We start from the raw sequence: 21,922 nt of genomic DNA on the forward strand, positions 1-21,922 counted from the left end.
TTCTTTTCTGTCCACGTTTGCAAGCAAAAGTAAAAAAAAGAAGACGAGGAGGAGGAGGTGCTCCTCTCTGCTTTACATGAACTCTTCATTTCCCAGGCCTGCCACATCAACAAAGGGAGTATACTTGGCTGAGGTGCAGGGAGGAGGAACAGAAACAGTGTCGAGACAAAAAATGTAGGACTCGGCCTCAGAGGGAAAGAAAGGAGGGAGGAGCTGAATATTCCTCTGACTGCACGGACACACACTCAGCCCCTGTTAGCGTTGATGCTGACTGTTAAGGAGCTTTAATCTGAAATTAAGAGTACATTCTATAATCTCATGATGACCACAGTGAGTTCATCTCTCTTTGCACAGAGACCTGACTCATTTGGAACAGATGGAAGCTCAGGGAGACTCTGACATCACTGTCCCGACACAGGCTCTACATCAGGTGCCCCCCCCCTGGCAGAATGACTTCAGCGTGGGACTTTTCATTACGTTAAATGTTATCCTTAACCCTATAATGACAGCAGCCACCCGTGTTTAGGATGCAGAGCTTCCTGCCTCTCCGGGGTCCTCTGCCTCTAATGACTGTACTCAGGGGCTATTGTCAGGGTTTGATGGAAACCTCTCACACTGGACTCGTGTCCGTCCGCCTCCCCTCCTACGACATGTTCACACTCTGCATTCCTGCACAGCTTTCCTGAGGCCGAGCCGCTTTACAAGCCGCCGTGTCCACATGCTTTCTATCCTCGACCCGCTTTCAGAAAACATTGTGTCGGCCATGTTTTTATGAGTCTCTGTGCGCCTCCTCTTCCTCCCCGTCTTGTCTCTACCTGTCTTGCGCATTGCTGAAGTTCTTGACCCCCCCCCCCTTTAACATCCAAGCACCCAGTCTAAAACGCCACCCCAGGGCACCACAGGAGTTCACGAGGTGGGAGTGGACTCCTCCCTCCCTCCCCCACCCACTGACACCCAGCCCGGCCCCTCCCAGCCTGCCATGCCCAAAGCTGACTTTTTTTAAAATATGCAGACTAACAGCACACAGAGCAATCATCTGGTGTGTCTGTCCCTCCTCGCTCACAGCAGTAAAGTTTAAGAGAAGATGATTTCCCTGAGAACTCCTCCCTCTCCTGCTCCGGATCCTTTCGTTTCTTTCTTTTCTTTTTTTGGCCCAAACCTTTTTGAAACAATCTTTTTAGACATGATCAGGTCCAAATGTTTCTCTGCACTTTCTCTCAGTGTGCAGACAAAGCAGCAGAATAATGACAATAGCTTGGATAAAAGAGGCAGAGGGGAACATCTTTGTGTTCTCTTCCCACATGAGTTCAATTCTTCATACATCTGGAATCACTTTGAGCTGCATCGTGCTCCGCTCTGTGACTTCAGCCTCGGAAACAAAACCTTCAGGAGGAAAAATGAAAACAGACCCCGAGTTTTTTGGTAGGTCAGAAAAAAAAACGTCTGTTTTCACCTCACAGAGATTCTCTCTGCATCTACAGTGACCAAAGCACCTAAAGATGAACGAGCCCTCTGACCAGGTCACCGTGTCCTCACACAACACTGAGGTGTGTCAGACTGTGTGTGGTGTCAGCACCCCGGCTCAGGTTGGAGCAAGACGACAAAGAAAACACGTGAAACGAAACGGTCGGCATTCACTGATTCATTTACAACACAACTAACAACACGACTAACAACACAACTAACAACACAAACCATGTGGTGCGGCTCCGCTCCTGCAGGGCCTGCTGGCTGAGAGAGACTGGGTGGGGGAGGAGGGGCGTTCTTACAGCCTCATCACATGATCAGGTGCAGCTGATCAGGAGCTGATTGATTATCTGAAACAAAGAGCAGGAGTCCGCAGAAACACCTGCAACATAGTGTTAAATATCCTTTATTCAAATAGATGATACATTTCACTGTCTGTGATCCGATCATACACATGTGTCAACCTCCCAGGTCTGTCTCCTGACACCTGGCGAGCTGTTTCTGGCTGCTTCAGTTGTTCTGTGGAGGATTCGTCGCTCATGACACCTCCTGAATGTGATCTGCAGTTCTCCTCACAGCCACCGGTTACCGTACAGACTCCGGTCAGTGCGGCTGCAGTCAGTGAAAGTGACTCCTGCACGCCTTCAGGGCAGCACAGGCCACGACATGCAGGCTCTGATTTATCACCTGGAGCCACAGAACTCAGCAGCGGCTCGCTTTGCAGGAAGTCAGAGCAGGAGATGAAGGCGGAGCTTCTGACGTGTTGGACCTGCTCGTGTCTTTGTCTGCTGCTGTTTAATCACACTCAGGCAGCTGGAAGACCAAACACCGGAGTTCAGTGAGGGTGGATCATGAGCCACAGCATGCCGTCACTGCTCCAGTCTATGTAATGTTTGTTCCAATAATAAAGGCTGCAGACGATCCTGCTGCTCTGTACAAACATGCAGGTACGAGCCCTTTGGGATCATCCTGCTGTGAGGCCTCGTCCTCAGGGGCCACTGAGCAGAAGCCAGAGGAAACACCCCCACCCCTCCCTCACCCCCCTCCCTGTGGGAGATCCAGACCTACACCGCTCCATAAGAAACCAACACCGAGGCATCAGGGTCAGTCAGCTGGAGGCCGAAGCAGAGCTGTGGCTCTGCTGGGAGTCTAATGATCCTAACAGCTTCCATCAGACTGCAGGAGGGAGCTGAGTGTGCCACCTTCTGGCTGAACACACGTCTGTGTTAAGAGGAAGAGCAAACAGCTGATGTGTGTGAAGATCAAGACCTGAGCACGTCTCAGCAAACTGTGCAACACTTAGCAAACCTGTGGTAAAAGTCCACTGTCCGTCTGTGTGTTCACTGTGTTTGAAGTTGATGAGTCAACAGACTCATCATGTCAGAGCCTTCGTCTCCTGCTGGGGGTCAGCTGTGGTCACGCCCACAGAGAGCCCCCTCTGGTGCACGACGAATGCTTCAGGATGAGGTTTGGAGGAGGGCTGGATTATTCCATCATTCCAGGAGGGGGTGAGGTGGGAGTGGGGTGGGGGTGAAATATGAGACATGTCTGAAGCATCTGCTGAAGGAGGAGCTGCAGAGGGACATAAAAGAGGAAGATTCCCTGATTAAACCTCATTAGTGATGTTAACCTGACGCCTCATAGATCCACAGCCTCCTACCCCCAGCAGGGCAGTGATCACCCAGCAGTGGGTTGAGTGTCTTCCTCCTCTTCACTCGGGTGCTCATGGTTGTGCTGCACACAGAGAGAGCTGCAGATGTTCTCCTCTCTCTCGGCCTCCTCCTCTCTCATACACACCACAACATGCAGCATGAGTTACAGTGAAATGTGCAGAGCAGCCCTGCAGGAAGTTTTACAAACATCTGAACAGGGAGAGCAGACGCCAAGATGGCGGCTGAGGACCAAACAGACAGCTGGTTAAGATGATTTTAATAAAGTTAATCAATGAAACTTTAGTCAGTGACACAGCTAACTAAAGTCTAACGTCTGGAATGCAGAACTAACCTAAACAGCGTGTGCTTCTGCTGGTCTGCAGACATGTGGACCTCGTCCTGTTTCAGGGAGGTTTTCAGGCAGAAGAAGAACGACGGGGGGGAGCGGCCATTTTCCTTTTATTTTCCATGGAGCTCAACAGAAAGCTGGCCAACAGCAGCAGCCTTCCTCCAACCGGAGAAGTGATCAGCACTGAGCAGAAAAACAGCTGCAGCCTGAGACAGAGGAAGAGCTGATGTTTTATTTTCTCTGCACATGAGTTTCACATTCTGCTTCAATATGTTCATGTGATCAGGTGACCAGAGTGATCAGGGTGCCGGTGTCGCCTTGTATCACGGTCTGATCCGCGGTGCTACCTTCAGACCGGGCTTCCTCTCATCTGAAGCTTTCTTTCCGAGCGCTCTCAGATTGGTAGCAGCTGTGGCCGCTGGCTGAGTTCGAGCTGTGGGAGGCTGCGGTCGGCCAGCGGGGAGGAGCTCCAACATCTGGAAAAAGAAGGAAAGCTGGCTGAAGCAGCGAGACGAGAGGCCAGCAACACCAATCCTCAGCAAGCCAGTCCTGCTGCTGCACTGTCTGCCAGTTTAAAGAAAATGTTTAAAGTCGCAGGGCTGCAGGGTTAGAACCTGAGCCTGTGTGGATGTAACGGTGTGTCTGCAGACAGTGGAGAGAGTGGACTGCTGTAGTTTAGCTCCAACCCTTTGGGCCTCTCCTGATGTAAAAGCATGTCTAAACATGTGGGAGCCGCCTGCCAGAGGAAAAAGTGGCAGGAGGCTGAGTCCGTGCTGGACAGGAGGAACTTCACATTCCTCCTCATTTCTCCCTTTTTATGTTCTGTGCTCAGTGTTAGAAAGATCAGTGTGTGTGCTCCAGATCACCACGAAAACTTCTCTTGTTTGGCCTAATTTTACTGCTTCATTCAGACCACGATCATGTGGCTGACGTGCTAATATCAGTGCTAACAGGGCCTACATTGACCTGGACCCAGCCAGCAGGCTGACGGTCTGAGCCACGTCCAGAGACTTCAGAAGGAGAGCAGGGAGTTTAGGTGGGTCTGCTTACAGCTGTGTGAGTCAGAGCAGAAAGTAAGAGTGGCTGTAACATGTACTTCTGTGTGCCACAGTAATTACATGTTATGGTCCGAACTCCCAGCCAGGAAGCGTCAGTGCAGTTCACTGCTACCTGCTCTTTAGCTGCTCCTTCCTCCAGCTCCGCTCAGTGTCTTTCTGCAGGGAGCGCTGCTGAGCAGATGGAGCAGCGAGAGGGAGGCGCTGCCATCCCACCGTCTGCCTGGACAGAGGGGCCATTCTTCCTCCCGGACCCCCCACCCCTCACCCCCAGTCATCTCCTACAGACCACAGTTTGTCAGCCAATCTGCCCACCGTTGACTGAGGAAATGTTCACTTAGTGCAGGAAGTCTGAGGTTTCCCCCGTACCTTTGATTCCAGGCCTTACCCAAACAGCACGGGGGTGTGAGTCAGGTCAGAACAACATCGATGGGAACTGGTCCCACAGGGGGCCTCACGGTATCACTTCACCTGTAACAGGTACTTAGGAAATACTTACCAATTCAACATGAAGCTGCACGGCAAATAGGATCAATACTTATATGGTTTTCACAGCGTTTTAAAGTCAAAACCAAAAGGACAACATCTGTTGTACTGATGATTTAATGTTGATTCATCATGAGGTCCATGGACCAAAGATCAAGTACGAAAACAAAACCAGAATATTTACCAGTAAATAAAATGATGTCATCAAATTAGAACATATACACAGATCAGATGAAGGAGCTGGAAGACTCATCAAGGTCTTGTTCACAAAACAAGACAATAATAGGTCAATGATAAGCAGGCGTCCAGTCCAGTGTGCAGTTTCACTGCTGTCCTGTAGGGGAGCCGGCGCTCACTGCAGCTTCTTCTTCGCCAGTGCAGCCAGCTCTCTGGCTTTCCTCCTCTTCAGCTTCTTTTTGAGGAGGAGCAGGTCGATGTAGAGGATGCGATCTAACACTGCACAGGCGCAGAGGAGTCCACCGTGCAGAGCGCCCGCTATCCCACAGCTGAACACGTCCTGGCCTGTGACACACACACACAGACACACACAAGAATCATTACCAGACCTCTTCAGTCTGAGGAGGCGTCGCTCACTGTCAGGGCCTCGTACCGGAGATGTAGAGGTTCTTGATGGGGGTCTGGCACCTGCTCTTGGCCACAGCCTCGGCCTGGAAGCGCTCCAGGTTGTGCTCAGCAGAGTACATGGCTCCACGCTGAGCAGCCAGGTAGTGCGCGTTGGTCAGCGGGGTCGCCACCTCCTGGAAGACCAGCTGAGAAGGAACCCATCAGACACATGTTACAGGGCCCCTCTCTTCAGGGTTAACACAGACAGCAGGAAGTGTGTGACAGGAAGCAGCAGCCCCCACCTTGTCTTTGATTTTGGGGAACACGGTGCAGGCCCAGTCAAAGAGGTTCTTTGCAAACCTCATTTTGTAGTTGTAGTACTCATCGCCTCTTCTGCGCACACTCGTGTCCTTCCACTCCTCAAACCACTCGTAGTTAACCATGATCAGTATGGTCATGCAGGACTTTCCTGTGACACACAAACACACACCTCTCAGACTTTGTGCTGTGTGTGTGTCACTGTGTGTGTCACTGTGTGTCACTGTGTGCAGTGCCTGTGTGTACCTGGATGTCTTATATTGGCCTCTGGGTCTTTGGCCGAAGGGATTGTGAGCATCATCATGGGGATGTTGTCGGGCGCTTCGTCCTTGCTCAGTGCAAAGAAGTCATCCATCCTGAAAAGAAAATGTGTAGCGTTACCACAGTCAGAGCAAAGCCACCTGCTCCTCTGCTCCATCTAGTGGACAGGAGAGGACCCAAACATGGCTGCCTTCTGTTAGACTCTGAAGCTGAGCTTCTCCTTCCTCTTATACAACAGCTCCCCCTTGTGGTTGGGTAATGTGTGCTCTGCATACTCACGACTGGTCCATGTCGTTGTTCTTGAACAACCAGTAGTTTGTGGACACAAGTCCCAATTCCTCGGCAGTCCCATCTAACCCAGAGAAAACCAGGAGGGAGCCTCTGCCATGTTTCAGCATGTTCACTCTTTTCTGAACGTCTGCGATAAACAGATGTTTAGAATGAACCCTTTGACCTACACCATGAATCGAAGTGTGGTGGCGTTACTCACCAGGTCTGACTTGGATCTCTGGAGGAAGAAACTTCTGGAAGGTGTTGAAGACGCCACAGTTTGAAACCACCACAGGAGCATGAACCTCCACCTCCCCCTGACCTTTCTTCACCTTCACACCTGTCACAGAGAGGACGTCTCAGGTCTGCTGCCTCCTCAGTGACAGTCTTAGAAAACCCAGCTGTTCCTACCGTAAGCCGCCCCCTTTTCATTGACCAGGATCTGGGTCACCGGAGCTCTGACCAGGCATTTTCCTCCGTATTTCTCAATGGTGCGGATGACGTGAAAAGCAACCTCGCTGGAGCCCCCTTTAGGGTAGTAGGCACCTCGTTTGTAGTGATGGAGCAGAAGAGCGTTGATGTAAATACTGGAATCCTTGGGTGGCACTCCTACATGGAGAACCAGCACAAACATCTCATTTAGGCCTGAAGTCTGAACCTGAAAGATGGGTCTGTGTGTCTGATCTTTGAGGACCCACCATAGAAGAGGTAGGCGAAGATGACATGGAGGTCCTTGTTGCTAGTCAGTGTGTTCACATAGTCTGTTGCACATGTGCCAGAGAGACGGAAGACCGGGCAGACCAGGTCAGCGATCCCTGACTTCAGCAGGAGCAAGGACACCCACTGTGGGATCAGCTTCAGAGCTGCCAGGTAGTGGGTCTGCCTGGCTGACACCTGAGAGAAAACAGAGGAAGCTTGAACCCCAAGATGAGCCTGGAACACTGCACGCGCCCAATCAGCAAAGACGGTACCTTCATGAGGTGGAAGAACTTCTCTATGGCCTCCGTGTCGTCCGGGAACTGCTTCAGCAGGTGGGCTTTCATCTCCGTCTTACCGTAGAGGACGGTGTACTCCTTTTTCTCCTCGCCCAGGCCGATTTGGATGGTGTCAAAGTGTTGTTTCAGCTTCTGGAACTCCAGCTGGCCCTCAGAGATCTGGTCGAAGGCGATCCGCAGCAGGCCGTTCTCATGGACCTGGCCGATGTAGTGGAGCCCTGCAGGTGACGAGAGGAAGTGACTGAGTGTGTGAAGCCACAAAAAAGACACAAACTGACAGCTGTTTGCAGGAATCTCCTCGGCCTCTGCCGACACTTAAACATCTGATACCTCGACCTCCTGATCGATATTGATCCATCAGTAAGTGCTGTTGCTGCCCATCCTCTTACCAACATCAAACTCGAAGCCTTCGTTGATGTAGGTGTGACAGCAGCCTCCCGCCTGGTCGTGTTGCTCCAGCAGCAGAACCCTCTTCCCGGCTTTGGCCAGCGTGGCCGCAGCCGCCAGACCACCGATCCCGCTGCCGATGACAATGACATCCAGGTTCTGCGGCACCTTGTTGACGGTGAAACCTGCACGGAAACACACAGCGGCTGAGATGTGTCGTTGTTGCATAAGGGTGTCATACAGCAGTCTGAAGGTCGCCCCGCACACCTCTGCTGTCATAAACACTGGACTCATATCTGAGTCTGTGGTGCCGAGAAACAGTAGATTTACCAGCTGACATAATCTAATTATGCTTAAACACATGAAAAACATCTCCTGCTAATTTAGGGCGTTTCAACAGTCTGAGTTATGGTGCACACAGCTTTCAGAACTTTAGCTCTGCAGCTAACATGCATAGCAGGATTAATCTCAGGACTAATCCCAGTAAGGTGCAAAAACAAGGATTATTCAAAGGCAGAACCACACGGGGAACACGGGGAGTAACTAAAACACAGGAGAGAGCCGACGCGAACATACGAGGCACTCCAGCAGAAACAACCTGGCACAGACAAAGGGAACCCCAGGACTCAGACAGACGTAGGTGAACAGAATCAGGGCGGGCAGGTAATCCAAACAGGTGGGAAACACAAGGAAGACATGACTTTCAAAATAAAACAGGAAGCAGAAAAACACAACGGTGACAGAATCACCAGGGACACCAGGAACCATCGACACACATCGGTGATACAAAATAACCAGGAACCAGGGGATCAACCCACAAACAAGCAGCATGGTAACAGGAACCAGGGGCCCAGTGATGAGAGAACTCAGGCCCACGGCTCAGGTTCTGCTGATCAGCTTATTGCAGCTGTGTCCACGGAGCTGTCAGTGATGCTGCAGCATCAGTTTGTCTGGAGCCCAGTACCTTGCTTGAGAACTTTGTCCCTCTTCTTCTGGTCAAACTCCCGGGGTGCAGGTGGCCTCACGGACTCCAGCGTGAATGGGCTGGGTTTCCCAAACAGGTACCAGTACGTACCACCGACCCACACCACCAGCCAGAGCAGGAGAATCAGGAGCCACATGGTGGAGACGAGTCTCTGGTCTCAGTGTCGGTGTCGGTGAGCTCTCAGCAGCTGCGGCAGATTCGCTCTGATTGGTGGTGCCCTCACAGGGCTCCTTTTAAAATTCTGAGGGCCAAAGGTCTGGAGGAGAGGTTTTTAATGTGTAACACGATCATGTTGTGATGAGCAATAAAGATAAAAGTGGTGAAAGGGCCAGTTTTCTCTGGATGTCGGTGAACACATCACAACAAGCAGCTGGTGTCAGAAAGAGCCGAAGAAACGCAAAAAAAACATGAAATTCTTCTTAAAGCACAGTGTGAAGGTAACACGCCGTGTCGTGTGCAGTATATTCACGTATTCACAGGAAACCTAGTGAGATTAGATATGTCCATAATTGTCTTATCTGATAAGGCAATTAATATAATCCCCACTGGACAAGGCATCTTAGACTTTATACACATACAGTCCAGGTTTATGTCTTTACAGCCAGCAGCTGCGTCACATCGCTCCGTTTCAGCAGGTCAGGTCAGATTAGGACCGAGTGTGTGTCCTTGGGGAAAAACACACACACACACACACACACACAACATTTCAGTCTGATGAACGCTCCTAACACCACTGAAAGTCATCCGATGGAGTCTCCAGGAGGCTGGTCCTCCAGCCCTTCCACAGACATGTGCTGGGCACGCTGACACTGGACTTTGGACTCAAGTTATGCATCACCTCAGTTGACTTTGAGCTCTAGATTCCATCCGCGGCCTCAGATAACACGAAGAAAGCAACAAGCTGTTTGTTACATCACAGCTGAAGCGGGCCTGCTGGACCCACTGGACCCGCTGGAGGTCTTACAGGTCATTCTGCTGCTCCACTCAGCAGCACCATGGAACCAGAGCTTCAGATTCTGACAGCATGTCTGAACGTTCTCCTCTTTGCAGACCACAAACAAACATGTAACTTTACACATGAAGCTGCACGGCAAATAGGATCAATACTTAGATGGTTTTCACAGCATTCACATGATACTATATAAAACCATGCACTGTTTTAAAGTCAAAACCAAAAGGACAACATCTGTTGTACTGATGATTTAATGTTGATTCATCATGAGGTCCATGGACCAAAGATCAAGTACGAAAACAAAACCAGAATATTTACCAGTAAATAAAATGATGTCATCAAATTAGAACATATACACAGATCAGATGAAGGAGCTGGAAGACTCATCAAGGTCTTGTTCACAAAACAAAACAATAATAGGTCAAAGATAAGCAGGCGTCCAGTCCAGTGTGCAGTTTCACTGCTGTCCTGTAGGGGAGCCGGCGCTCACTGCAGCTTCTTCTTCGCCAGCGCAGCCAGCTCTCTGGCTTTCCTCCTCTTCAGCTTCTTTTTGAGGAGGAGCAGGTCGATGTAGAGGATGCGATCTAACACTGCACAGGCGCAGAGGAGTCCACCGTGCAGAGCGCCCGCTATCCCACAGCTGAACACGTCCTGGCCTGTGACACACACACACAGACACACACAAGAATCATTACCAGACCTCTTCAGTCTGAGGAGGCGTCGCTCACTGTCAGGGCCTCGTACCGGAGATGTAGAGGTTCTTGATGGGGGTCTGGCACCTGCTCTTGGCCACAGCCTCGGCCTGGAAGCGCTCCAGGTTGTGCTCAGCAGAGTACATGGCTCCACGCTGAGCAGCCAGGTAGTGCGCGTTGGTCAGCGGGGTCGCCACCTCCTGGAAGACCAGCTGAGAAGGAACCCATCAGACACATGTTACAGGGCCCCTCTCTTCAGGGTTAACACAGACAGCAGGAAGTGTGTGACAGGAAGCAGCAGCCCCCACCTTGTCTTTGATTTTGGGGAACACGGTGCAGGCCCAGTCAAAGAGGTTCTTTGCAAACCTCATTTTGTAGTTGTAGTACTCATCGCCTCTTCTGCGCACACTCGTGTCCTTCCACTCCTCAAACCACTCGTAGTTAACCATGATCAGTATGGTCATGCAGGACTTTCCTGTGACACACAAACACACACCTCTCAGACTTTGTGCTGTGTGTGTGTCACTGTGTGTGTGTCACTGTGTGTCACTGTGTGCAGTGCCTGTGTGTACCTGGATGTCTTATATTGGCCTCTGGGTCTTTGGCCGAAGGGACCGTGATCATCATCATGGGGATGTTGTCGGGCGCTTCGTCCTTGCTCAGTGCAAAGAAGTCATCCATCCTGAAAAGAAAATGTGTAGCGTCACCACAGTCAGAGCAAAGCCACCTGCTCCTCTGCTCCATCTAGTGGACAGGAGAGGAACCAAACATGGCTGCCTTCTGTTAAACTCTGAAGCTGAGCTTCTCCTTCCTCTTATACAACAGCTCCCCCTTGTGGTTGGGTAATGTGTGCTCTGCGTACTCACGACTGGTCCAGGTCGTTGTTCTTGAACAACCAGTAGTTTGTGGACACAAGTCCCAATTCCTCGGCAGTCCCATCTAACCCAGAGAAAACCAGGAGGGAGCCTCTGCCATGTTTCAGCATGTTCACTCTTTTCTGAACGTCTGCAATAAACAGATGTTTAGAATGAACCCTTTGACCTACACCATGAATCAAAGTGTGGTGGCGTTACTCACCAGGTCTGACTTGGATCTCTGGAGGAAGAAGCTTCTGGAAGGTGTTGAAGACGCCACAGTTTGAAACCACCACAGGAGCATGAACCTCCACCTCCCCCTGACCTTTCTTCACCTTCACACCTGTCACAGAGAGGACGTCTCAGGTCTGCTGCCTCCTCAGTGACAGTCTTAGAAAACCCAGCTGTTCCTACCGTAAGCCGCCCCCTTTTCATTGACCAGGATCTGGGTCACCGGAGCTCTGACCAGGCATTTTCCTCCGTATTTCTCAATGGTGCGGATGACGTGAAAAGCAATCTCGCTGGCGCCCCCTTTAGGGTAGTAGGCACCTTGTTTGTAGTGATGGAGCAGAAGAGCGTTGATGTAAATACTGGAATCCTTGGGTGGCACTCCTACATGGAGAACCAGCACAAACATCTCATTTAGGCCTGAAGTCTGAACCTGAAAGATGGGTCTGTGTGTCTGATCTTTGAGGACCCACCATAGAAGAGGTAGGCGAAGATGACATGGAGGTCCTTGTTGCTAGTCAGTGTGTTCACATAGTCTGTTGCACATGTGCCAGAGAGACGGAAGACCGGGGAGACCAGGTCAGCGATCCCTGACTTCAGCAGGAGCAAGGACACCCACTGTGGGATCAGCTTCAGAGCCGCCAGGTAGTTGGTCTGCCTGGCTGACACCTGAGAGAAAACAGAGGAAGCTTGAACCCCAAGATGAGCCTGGAACACTGCACGCGCCCAATCAGCAAAGACGGTACCTTCATGAGGTGGAAGAACTTCTCTATGGCCTCCGTGTCGTCCGGGAACTGCTTCAGCAGGTGGGCTTTCATCTCCGTCTTACCGTAGAGGATGGTGTACTCCTTTTTCTCCTCGCCCAGGCCGATGTGGAGGGTGTCAAAGTGTTGTTTCAGCTTCTGGAACTCCAGCTGGCCCTCAGAGATCTGGTCGAAGGCGATCCGCAGCAGGCCGTTCTCATGGACCTGGCCGATGTAGTGGAGCCCTGCAGGTGACGAGAGGAAGTGACTGAGTGTGTGAAGCCACAAAAAAGACACAAACTGACAGCTGTTTGCAGGAATCTCCTCGGCCTCTGCCGACACTTAAACATCTGATACCTCGACCTCCTGATCGATATTGATCCATCAGTAAGTGCTGTTGCTGCCCATCCTCTTACCAACATCAAACTCGAAGCCTTTGTTGATGTAGGTGTGACAGCAGCCTCCCGCCTGGTCGTGTTGCTCCAGCAGCAGAACCCTCTTCCCGGCTTTGGCCAGCGTGGCCGCAGCCGTCAGCCCGCCGATCCCGCTACCGATGACAATGACATCCAGGTTCTGCGGCACCTTGTTGACGGTGAAACCTGCACGGAAACACACAGCGGCTGAGATGTGTCGTTGTTGCATAAGGGTGTCATACAGCAGTCTGAAGGTCGCCCCGCACACCTCTGCTGTCATAAACACTGGACTCATATCTGAGTCTGTGGTGCCAAGAAACAGTAGATTTACCAGCTGACATAATCTAATTAAGATTAAACACATGAAAAACATCTCCTGCTAATTTAGGGCTTTTCAACAGTCTGAGTTATGGTGCACACAGCTTTCAGAACTTTAGCTCTGCAGCTAACATGCATAAACTGCAACATTAACTTAGCATAAAGACAGATGACAGAAAGCTAATCTGATGTGTGGTTTGTTTTTTTGGTTTTCAGTGGATTAACAGTAGCAGCTCTGAACACACAGACAGGACGAGAGTGAAAAGGTGTTTGATTATGTACAGGCTACTTTTAGCAGCAGAGCACTGAGCTAATATGGAACATTTAAAAATAGATTATAATACTTCCTGATTGTGTTTTTGTCTCATAGATGGATCATGTTTCATGAGGAAAGGCGCAGTCTCTGAAGGTAGCAGGATTAATCTCAGGACTAATCCCAGTAAGGTGCAAAAACAAGGATTATTCAAAGCAGAACCACACGGGGAACACGGGGAGTAACTAAAACACGGGAGGGAACATACAAGACGCTCCAGCAGAAACAACCTGGCACAGACAAAGGGAACCCCAGGACTCATCAGACAGACGTAGGTGAACAGAATCAGGGCGGGCAGGTAATCCAAACAGGTGGGAAACACAAGGAAGACATGACTTTCAAAATAAAACAGGAAGCAGAAAAACACAACGGTGACAGAATCACCAGGGACACCAGGAACCATCGACACACATCGGTGATACAAAATAACCAGGAACCAGAGGACCAACCCACAAACAAGCAGCATGGTAACAGGAACCAGGGGCCCAGTGATGAGAGAACTCAGGCCCACGGCTCAGGTTCTGCTGATCAGCTTATTGCAGCTGTGTCCACGGAGCTGTCAGTGATGCTGCAGCATCAGTTTGTCTGGAGCCCAGTACCTTGCTTGAGAACTTTGTCCCTCTTCTTCTGGTCAAACTCCCGGGGTGCAGGTGGCCTCACGGACTCCAGCGTGAATGGGCTGGGTTTCCCAAACAGGTACCAGTACGTACCACCGACCCACACCACCAGCCAGAGCAGGAGAATCAGGAGCCACATGGTGGAGACGAGTCTCTGGTCTCAGTGTCGGTGTCGGTGAGCTCTCAGCAGCTGCGGCAGCTTCGCTCTGATCGGTGGTGCCCTCACAGGGCTCCTTTTAAAATGCTGAGGGCCAAAGGTCTGGAGGAGAGGGGCCGGGGTTTTTAATGTGTAACACGATCGTGTTGTGATGAGCAATAAAGATAAAAGTGGTGAAAGGGCCAGTTTTCTCTGGATGTCGGTGAACACATCACAACAAGCAGCTGGTGTCAGAAAGAGCCGAAGAAAACATGAAAACCTAGGTCTATTATTCACAGGAAACCTAGTGAGATTAGATATGTCCATAATTGTCTTATCTGATAAGGCAATTAAGATAATTCCCAACTGGGCAAGGCATCTTAGACTTTATACACATACAGTCCAGGTTTATGTCTTTACAGCCAGCAGCTGCGTCACATCGCTCCGTTTCAGCAGGTCAGGTCAGATTAGGACCGAGTGTGTGTCCTTGGGGAAAAACACACACACACACACACACACACACAACATTTCAGTCTGATGAACGCTCCTAACACCACTGAAAGTCATCCGATGGAGTCTCCAGGAGGCTGGTCCTCCAGCCCTTCCACAGACATGTGCTGGGCACGCTGACACTGGACTTTGGACTCAAGTTATGCATCACCTCAGTTGACTTTGAGCTCTAGATTCCCTCTTAGATAACACGAAGAAAGCAACAAGCTGTTTGTTACATGACAGCTGAAGCGGGCCCGCTGGACCCGCTGGAGGTCTTACAGGTCATTCTGCTGCTCCGCTCAGCAGCACCATGGAACCGGAGCTTCAGACTCTGACAGCATGTCTGAACGTTCTCCTCTTTGCAGACCACAAACAAACATGTAATTTTATACCATGCATGAGATGACCTGTATGATATGAGGAGCAGTACAGGGTGTAAGGATCATGTAAATAATCACAGGTTCTTCACTAGCTGTGCCACTGATGTAGTCAACGCCCACATCGGAAGCGACGCTAATGGGATGGAGAGCTTGGAACGGAAGCTGGGATAAAGATGAAATGAGCTTAAAGACTTGGATACAGGAAGCAGCTCGGAGCCAACAAGGCCTGAGTGACTGCAGAGAAATCCTATTAGACTAAGCAGGACCCCCCCCCTGCCATTTGAGATGTAGAGGAGCAGCAGCAGTGAGACGGTGTGTGTGAATGTGGAGAGCAGACAGACCAGGTCCAGGCTTTGTACCACTAGATGCATTTAATTACAAATTGACAGAGACACATGTTCATATCAGCAGGGACCTACAGACCTCACTCCACAGCTACTGTACATCGATCCACAGGGGGCCTACGGAGGGATAAAAAACCGCTGCCGTCCAGGTGCTATGTGACTATACAGCCTCCCTTGTCCCCCTTGTAGGGGTTCTTGTCATCTGGGACGCCTTTGATCAGCGGATCGTTCGGTGCCAGTCCCTCCACAAAAGCAATGGTGTCTGCACAGTTTGCATTGACCTGGAGGAGACATGTCAGGACGAGAGTTAGAACATCAGACCTGAGTCTGAAACCTCAGGTAAAAACATAAAAGGTGGAGGAGAGGCTCCGATCACTCACCGGTGTCCTCGGTGTGCTGACTTCCTTCTTCAACTGGTCCAACTCCATTTTCAGGATTTCCTTATCTGACATGTCCCGAGCCATCCTGGCTGCAAGAGGAGATCCGTTAATGTCTCAGCAAGTTCCTCACAGTGTCAAACACCAGCAGCGGTCCTTACCTGTCGAACGGCGGGATCCCCAACACTCAGAGAAAAGTCTGCCTTCCTGTGCTCCGCTCGCTCCCTCACTGACTGATCTGTGCCGTCCCACTGCTCTTCATCAGCCGCTGATCCCAGGCTGCTGGCGTCTGGGCGAGGTCAGCACCGGATTGGACCTGATGTCACCAATCCTGCATGATGAGATTAAACAATCAGGAGCAGTAACCCCTGAACAGGAAGCAGGGAAAGGACGAGAATCAGAGGCCTGCAGGCAGAAAGTGAGTCACTGAGACAGAAACATGTGAGCCTGGAACACACCAAACACATTCATCTCTGCTCCCATCATTTAAAGTCATTTTATTTCCTCATGCATCATCAGCACAGGGCAGGAAGGAGGTCAAGTCCTCCTCACTGAGTCCACTGATCTTTATCCAATCAGACTCTGAGCTCTCCCGCGTCACTCAGACCTGCAATCGATGGACACGGAGCAGATATTAACGCTCACCTGCTTGTTTCCAGAGATCAGTCGATTCATTTTGTCTCTTTTTTTGCTTATGGTGAACAGTGGCTGGACTTTGTTGGTAAAGTGGGACAACTTACTGTCCTCTACGCTCATCACCTCCAACTGACATTTGTCATCCGAGACCTGACCAGCTACTGATCTATAACTAAACCTTCAGCAGGACTCACACTAAGCCATTTTCAGGATCTGGGTTAGGACTCAAGATTAACCTCAGACACGTCACTGAGGATTAACAGCACCGTGCAGAAGCTCCCTGTCAGTATGAAGGACAATAAAGGGAAAATAAGGTAGGAGTAAGACAGACAAACAAAAAACAAGCCACATTAACACAGAAAGCCCAGAAAGACAAAAAAACAAAAATACCAACCAAACAAAAGACGACAAAAATCATGAAGCAATGCAGGGAGCACGCACACACACACTGATGAAGACAAAGCACAGGAGGGTAACAAAACACAGGTGAGAACAATGAGGCAGACGATCAACAAGCAGGAAGTGAAACACACACAGGTACACAAGGAAGCCAGACTTTCACTGTAAGACAGGACACAGAGGAACAGAAAGCTCAAAGGCAAAAGATAAATAAACCAAGAAACAACAGATCAAACCAGAAAACTATAAAATACAAGAATCATGACAGGTGCAGCGTGTCATCAGCTCTCAAGCTTAAATGGATTTTAGGCTTTGAGCCTTTTTTACTTTCTGTTACAATTATATAATAGTTCACTTTATATATGTGTGTGTGTGTGTGTGTGTGTGTGTGCTTGGTGTAATCATGTCACAAAATATTTTTGCGCACAGTACAATAAACAACAGGCACACCGTGTCCTGTAGTAATTTCTCTAATATCAGCTTTGTCCTGCAGAGGGCGCTGTTTCACATTATTTTAAGTTCTTCTGCTTGATTTCTGTCTGTCAGCCAATAGGAAGGCGTTCTTGTACTGACTCAGGAAGTGTTTTCAAAATAAGAGTTTCACAGAGTTACCGTTCAGCCTGTGGAGACTGGCGTGCTTTTAATTCGACACTGGAACTTGTTTTTTTCCGGAAGTCGTATGTGTTAGCTCGTCCGCAGGTAGATGAGCGCAGCCATGGCAGCTCCCAGCAGGAAGCAGATGCTGAGGTTCCTCAGCCAGTTAGGGGCGTTTATTTTGACCCGGTTCGGATTCTGGAACTGCTTCAGTATGTTGATGCTGTTTGCTGAACGAGCAGACTCAAAAAGGTAAAAATAAAACGAGGCGCGCACTTTGAAGCAGCAGCTAGCTAACGTTAGCCGATGAGCTAATTTAAAATGAGACTTGGAGACTGTATAAACTCACTTCATGCGTGTCTGTACTTTCGTAAACTTACTTTAATTACTACTTTAATGCTACAGTAGGTAGTGTCAGCTTGTCTTCATGTGTCTTATATCTGAAAACCTGTGAGCTCCTGGAGTTAGCAGTTAGCAGCAGAGTTTGTGTCCATATGGAACAGTTTAAATGTAGCGTGCTCTGTAATTTGGAGCCGGTCACAGAGCAGCCTGTAATTCTTCTGGTTTAACGTGATGGTGGGCTCAGTGGGAGGACCACACCCCTCTGACTGACCTGTCATTATGCGGAACATCTGTCTGTAAACATCTGTCTTTACGTGATTATACAAACTCCAACATCAGTACCGGTCTAATGAGTCCTGTCCCCTTCAGGAAGCCAGACATCCACATCCCGTACCTGTACGTGGACATGGGGGCTGCGGTGGTCTGTGCCAGCTTCATGTCGTTTGGGGTGAAGAGGAGGTGGTTCGCTTTGGCAGCTGCCATCCAGCTGGCTGTCAGTACATACGCATCATATGTTGGAGAACAAGTGCATTATGGGGAATGGCTCAAGGTCAGTGACACTCATTGATTACAACCTAATCAATGAGTATCTGTTTATCTGTCCTGCAGACCTGCTGGAGTCTGACTGCTCGTTAAAGGGTTAAGCTTAATTAGAGTGTTATTAATAGCCCAGGTCTGAATTATTCATCTGAAGCAGATCTGTGTCACACATGGAGGTCAGAGTGTTCCACAGCATCCACGGCCTGGATCTTGTTGCCCTGCAGGTACGGATGTATTCCAGAGCGCTGGCCATCATCGGCGGCTTTCTCATCCTGGCCAGCGGGGCGGGGGAGGTGTACAGACAGAAGCCCCGCAGCAGGTCCCTGCAGTCCACCGGACAGGTTTTCCTGGGAGTCTATCTCATTTGCATGGTAAGCTGCGGCTCCTATTGAATCTATTGTTCTTTAAAATAACACCAGAGACCTTGAATTAGATTTTTTACAAGCTGTAGTACCACCTCTGCCCTCTAGGTGTACTCCCTGCAGCACAGTAAAGAGGACAGGCTGGCCTATGTGAACCACATAGCTGGAGGAGAACTCACGCTGATGCTGCTGGAAGTGCTGTTCGGGGTTCTGGCTCTGGCCTTGCTCTCTGGCTGGTACGTCCGTCTCGCCGCTCAGATCCTCGCCACCGTCCTCCCTCTGGTCATCCTGCTCATCGACGGCAACATGGGCTACTGGCACTACGGTCGTAAGGTGGAGTTCTGGAACCAGATGAAGCTGATCGGCCACAACGTGGGCATCTTCGGCGCCGTGCTGATCCTGGCCACCGACGGCTGAACCCTCAGGCTCTGACAGACCGCGGCGCCTGGCGGTCGCAGCCCGACTTCGCTGCTGTCACTCAGTGACGCCTCAGGATCCGAACACTCCAGCTCGGTGGGATGTTTGCTGCGTCGTCCTCCTCCGGTGTTTAACTTTGCTTTTGCACGACAAAGACACGAGCTCTCCTTTACTGGTGGTTTTAATAATTTATTTGTGTTCATGTTTACAGTTTTGTTTCTGCTCTGAAACATGACACTGAGATTTGACATGGACTGGGGGGGGGGGCGGGGGGGCTTTACTACAAAAACAAGTCTTAAATGGTTTTACTACTTTTTTTTTTACAGTGTACAGTTGAATGTTTTTACCTGTAAAGGGAAAGTCTTGCTGTGTTGCTAATGGAGGGCTACGCTTACAGCCGCTTGGCAATAAACAGTCATTGGTGCATAAGTAGGTTCTTCACAGGGCGGCCGTTCTTCTGTCATCTGTGCAGAACGTGTTTTATATAAAAATCATTTCTAGTTGCTGAATACTCCACAGGAACCTGTATTAAACTGGACAGTGTTGCACTGAATGTACCTGATGCGTCGTGTCATGAGGCGCCGCCTGTGTATTGGGTTGGACGCCTGATTAAAGATGCATCAAGCCTTTTAAGATGTTTACTGTGTGGGGCTGACCTTTGACCTTTACTGAAAGTCGTGACATCACCATCAAATGTTGGCATGAGGCCAGATCAGCTCTGATCAGATCCTGAAGCTCGACCTGATCCAGTGTGACTAGTGTTGAAAGCTGTGAGCATGGATACGAGGGAGGAGAACCAATCAGAAACTTGGATTGTTCCTGTGTTAAAGGACTATTCTGCCTGTTTCCCTCCATGAAGCTTCAGAGGACATCTAGACCCGGGTCAGTCAGGGCGTGTGGTGTGGTGTCACCTGTCATTTGTCATGAGCCTCCGCCTCGCTCGCAGCTTGCTTGTTCTTGCTGTTGCGCTCAGCTTTGATCAGAGCTCCAATCACAGCCAGCATCACCGTGATGGTGATGACCAGCACCGAAGCCGTCTCGGCCACGCACAGCTGGCTGTCCAGCGAGGCCAGGGAGCCCCCGGCCTGGTGAGCCGGGCCGTGGCAGATGATGTCCTTGTAGTCCTCCACGTGCAGATGCCGGACGTACTGGATCTTGGCGAAGACGCGCTGCAGCTCGCAGTCGCAGGTCCAGGGGTTGGAGGACATCTGGAGGTGGGTGCTGGTGGTCTGCAGCTTGAGGAAGGTCTTGAACCTGATGTGCTCCAGCTGGTTTCCCTGCAGACCGAGCAGAGTGAGGCTGCGCAGAGGAGCCAGGGCTTCGGCTTCGATCACCGAGATGTTGTTGTGGCCCAGCAGCAGCACCTCCAGGCTCTGCTGTCGGCTCAGCAGCCCGTCTTTGAGCGCGTTCAGCCGGTTTCCCTCCAGGTTGAGGAGGCTGAGGCGGGACAGGCTGAGGAAGGCTTTGACGTCCATCGCTCGGATGCGGTTGTAGCTGAGGTCCAGCTTCTTCAGGTTCTCAGAGTCCTGCAGCGAGGGGGAGTCCAGGTGCTGCAGCAGGTTGTGGTCCAGCCGGAGCTCCTGCAGGGAGGACAGGCTCTGGGAGAAATCCTGCGGGAGCTGGCGCAGCTGGTTAAAACTCAGGTCCAGCTTCTCCAGAAACTGCAGCGACGACAAAGACTGAAAAACATGAAGCCAGGGCGGCAAAGTAAAGACAGAGACCGAGCACGGTTCAGACACAAAGCTCAGACTGATGAGCCACAGAAAAAAGGTCCAGTCGACAGCTGTGATCATTTTCATCCTGACTATCAATAAAAAGGTTTAAAATAATCTTCATGTCATGTGACTCAATCCAACTATAATCTGAACTGTGTCCCCACAAGAGACAAACAAGACACAGCTGATGGCCCGTTATGTCTCCGTGTTAGGCAGAAACTGTAACACATAATCAATAGAGGACCTGATGAGGCCTCATTCAAATTTAAAGATGATCTTTAACCCCTGGTGTTCACACGGCTCACCTGAGGCTGCAGGGCGCTGATGCTGTTGTTGGACAGCAGCAGGATCTTCAGCGACCACAGTCCCACGAAGGATCGGCTGCCCACTTCAGTCAGCTTGTTCCCACTCAGGTCCAGCAGCCAGGAGCCACGGGGGATGCTGGGAGGGACCCGGATGAGGCCGCGGGACTTGCAGTCCACCAGGTCAGAGGAGTCGTAGCAGAGACAGGAGCCGGGGCAGAGCCTGAAGGCCGAGGCGGCGTCCAGGAGGAGCGGCAGCAGAGGCATCAGGCCCAGCATGGTGCCGTCTGCGTCAGAGCGGGTTCAGTCCTGCTGAGAGACATGGTTCCACCGCTGCCTGTCTTCAGAGCAGACACAGCCACACACAGCAGGGGCTGTGCTCTGACGCAGTGATGTCATCACACGCAGAATATTCCTGATTAGAGAGGGATTATGGGCTTAAAAAGATGATCACATAACATAACCATATCTGGAGGGCAGGCCCGCTCCGTTTTTGGACTTTTTCCTAAAACAAGGATTTGCATCCAGCAGGATTAAGCTGTTTGATGCAGCTCCTCTGTGCTGTTCATGTCAAACTTACATAAGAGTGCATGAAGGCAGGAAGTGCTGCTGCTCCTAAAGAAGTCACAACAAAACCCTCAGGAGTCAGATACAGGCTCCTCAGAGGGTCCACTGAGGTCTGGGACACTGAGACGTCTTTATAGAGTCCACACGATGACTCCAGAGAGCAGCCTACCTGAACCCCAGCTGCACCTCCACCCACAGCACCAGAACCCTCGCTCACTCCTCAGCTATGGTCTCCGGTCCTCAGGGGACAGACGTGAGGAGACGCCAGCAGCAGAGACGCCACAGGGAGGGAGTCGTGGCGTCATTCTCTATAAACAATTACAAGACGACCAAACAGGAACCCCACACGTCGCCCATAAAACCTGATCCGTCACCCCCCCGCCCCCAAACCTGCACACGA

The 21,922-nt window shown here is 50.6% G+C and overlaps 5 protein-coding genes across 6 annotated transcripts; 1 reads left to right on the forward strand and 4 right to left on the reverse strand.

Moving 5' to 3' along the window:
• Window positions 1-5,213: 5,213 nt before the first annotated feature.
• Window positions 5,214-8,980, reverse strand: LOC114437556 (inactive all-trans-retinol 13,14-reductase-like). The gene is made up of 11 exons (XM_028408336.1): window positions 8,769-8,980; window positions 7,807-7,989; window positions 7,394-7,635; window positions 7,121-7,316; window positions 6,834-7,031; window positions 6,643-6,762; window positions 6,432-6,570; window positions 6,138-6,247; window positions 5,876-6,042; window positions 5,620-5,779; window positions 5,214-5,531 (listed from the first exon to the last, which is right to left on the reverse strand). The coding sequence occupies exons 1-11, from the start codon at window positions 8,923-8,925 to the stop codon at window positions 5,362-5,364; spliced, it is 1,842 nt and encodes a 613-aa protein (XP_028264137.1). The 5' UTR covers window positions 8,926-8,980; the 3' UTR covers window positions 5,214-5,361.
• A 1,216-nt stretch (window positions 8,981-10,196) lies between these two features.
• LOC114437574 (inactive all-trans-retinol 13,14-reductase-like) lies at window positions 10,197-14,110 on the reverse strand. Its single transcript, XM_028408359.1, has 11 exons — window positions 13,902-14,110; window positions 12,675-12,857; window positions 12,262-12,503; window positions 11,989-12,184; window positions 11,702-11,899; window positions 11,511-11,630; window positions 11,300-11,438; window positions 11,006-11,115; window positions 10,742-10,908; window positions 10,486-10,645; window positions 10,197-10,397 (listed from the first exon to the last, which is right to left on the reverse strand). Exons 1-11 carry the CDS (start codon window positions 14,056-14,058, stop codon window positions 10,228-10,230), a joined length of 1,842 nt encoding a protein of 613 aa, XP_028264160.1. The 5' UTR covers window positions 14,059-14,110; the 3' UTR covers window positions 10,197-10,227.
• Window positions 14,111-15,283: 1,173 nt separating this feature from the next.
• gngt2b (guanine nucleotide binding protein (G protein), gamma transducing activity polypeptide 2b) lies at window positions 15,284-16,729 on the reverse strand. Of its 2 annotated transcripts, none has more exons than XM_028408459.1 (4): window positions 16,679-16,729; window positions 15,810-15,979; window positions 15,652-15,736; window positions 15,284-15,552 (listed from the first exon to the last, which is right to left on the reverse strand). In XM_028408459.1, the coding sequence occupies exons 3-4, from the start codon at window positions 15,733-15,735 to the stop codon at window positions 15,424-15,426; spliced, it is 213 nt and encodes a 70-aa protein (XP_028264260.1). In that variant the 5' UTR covers window position 15,736; window positions 15,810-15,979; window positions 16,679-16,729; the 3' UTR covers window positions 15,284-15,423. The 2 variants fall into 2 exon arrangements, with proteins under 2 accessions (XP_028264260.1, XP_028264259.1); XM_028408458.1 differs by having other exon boundaries at window positions 15,652-15,740.
• Window positions 16,730-17,366: 637 nt separating this feature from the next.
• tmem101 (transmembrane protein 101) lies at window positions 17,367-19,576 on the forward strand. Its single transcript, XM_028408011.1, has 4 exons — window positions 17,367-17,529; window positions 17,989-18,169; window positions 18,384-18,530; window positions 18,630-19,576. Exons 1-4 carry the CDS (start codon window positions 17,387-17,389, stop codon window positions 18,936-18,938), a joined length of 780 nt encoding a protein of 259 aa, XP_028263812.1. The 5' UTR covers window positions 17,367-17,386; the 3' UTR covers window positions 18,939-19,576.
• Window positions 19,516-21,788, reverse strand: LOC114437364 (reticulon-4 receptor). The gene is made up of 3 exons (XM_028408010.1): window positions 21,536-21,788; window positions 20,959-21,370; window positions 19,516-20,617 (listed from the first exon to the last, which is right to left on the reverse strand). The coding sequence occupies exons 2-3, from the start codon at window positions 21,232-21,234 to the stop codon at window positions 19,853-19,855; spliced, it is 1,041 nt and encodes a 346-aa protein (XP_028263811.1). The 5' UTR covers window positions 21,235-21,370; window positions 21,536-21,788; the 3' UTR covers window positions 19,516-19,852.
• Window positions 21,789-21,922: the final 134 nt, after the last annotated feature.

Source organism: Parambassis ranga, chromosome 6 (assembly GCF_900634625.1).
Source record: "Parambassis ranga chromosome 6, fParRan2.1, whole genome shotgun sequence".
Taxonomy (NCBI): Eukaryota; Metazoa; Chordata; class Actinopteri; family Ambassidae; genus Parambassis; species Parambassis ranga.

Excerpts from the sequence above, each read along its gene's own strand:
- LOC114437574 (XM_028408359.1), bottom strand. The coding sequence starts at position 14,058 with ATGTGGCTCCTGATTCTCCTGCTCTGGCTGGTGGTGTGGGTCGGTGGT. Across the intron at positions 10,646-10,741 it reads TCCCCAAAATCAAAGACAAG|CTGGTCTTCCAGGAGGTGGC; the intron begins GTGGGGGCTGCT and ends GTTCCTTCTCAG. Across the intron at positions 10,398-10,485 it reads CAAGAACCTCTACATCTCCG|GCCAGGACGTGTTCAGCTGT; the intron begins GTACGAGGCCCT and ends TGTGTGTCACAG.
- LOC114437556 (XM_028408336.1), bottom strand. The coding sequence starts at position 8,925 with ATGTGGCTCCTGATTCTCCTGCTCTGGCTGGTGGTGTGGGTCGGTGGT. Across the intron at positions 7,032-7,120 it reads CTTCGCCTACCTCTTCTATG|GAGTGCCACCCAAGGATTCC; the intron begins GTGGGTCCTCAA and ends TTCTCCATGTAG. Across the intron at positions 5,780-5,875 it reads TCCCCAAAATCAAAGACAAG|CTGGTCTTCCAGGAGGTGGC; the intron begins GTGGGGGCTGCT and ends GTTCCTTCTCAG.
- LOC114437364 (XM_028408010.1), bottom strand. The coding sequence starts at position 21,234 with ATGCTGGGCCTGATGCCTCTGCTGCCGCTCCTCCTGGACGCCGCCTCG. Across the intron at positions 20,618-20,958 it reads TCAGCGCCCTGCAGCCTCAG|TCTTTGTCGTCGCTGCAGTT; the intron begins GTGAGCCGTGTG and ends CATGTTTTTCAG.
- tmem101 (XM_028408011.1), top strand. The coding sequence starts at position 17,387 with ATGAGCGCAGCCATGGCAGCTCCCAGCAGGAAGCAGATGCTGAGGTTC. Across the intron at positions 17,530-17,988 it reads GAACGAGCAGACTCAAAAAG|GAAGCCAGACATCCACATCC; the intron begins GTAAAAATAAAA and ends TGTCCCCTTCAG. Across the intron at positions 18,531-18,629 it reads GAGTCTATCTCATTTGCATG|GTGTACTCCCTGCAGCACAG; the intron begins GTAAGCTGCGGC and ends TCTGCCCTCTAG.
- gngt2b (XM_028408459.1), bottom strand. The coding sequence starts at position 15,735 with ATGGCTCGGGACATGTCAGATAAGGAAATCCTGAAAATGGAGTTGGAC. Across the intron at positions 15,553-15,651 it reads TCAGCACACCGAGGACACCG|GTCAATGCAAACTGTGCAGA; the intron begins GTGAGTGATCGG and ends TGTCTCCTCCAG.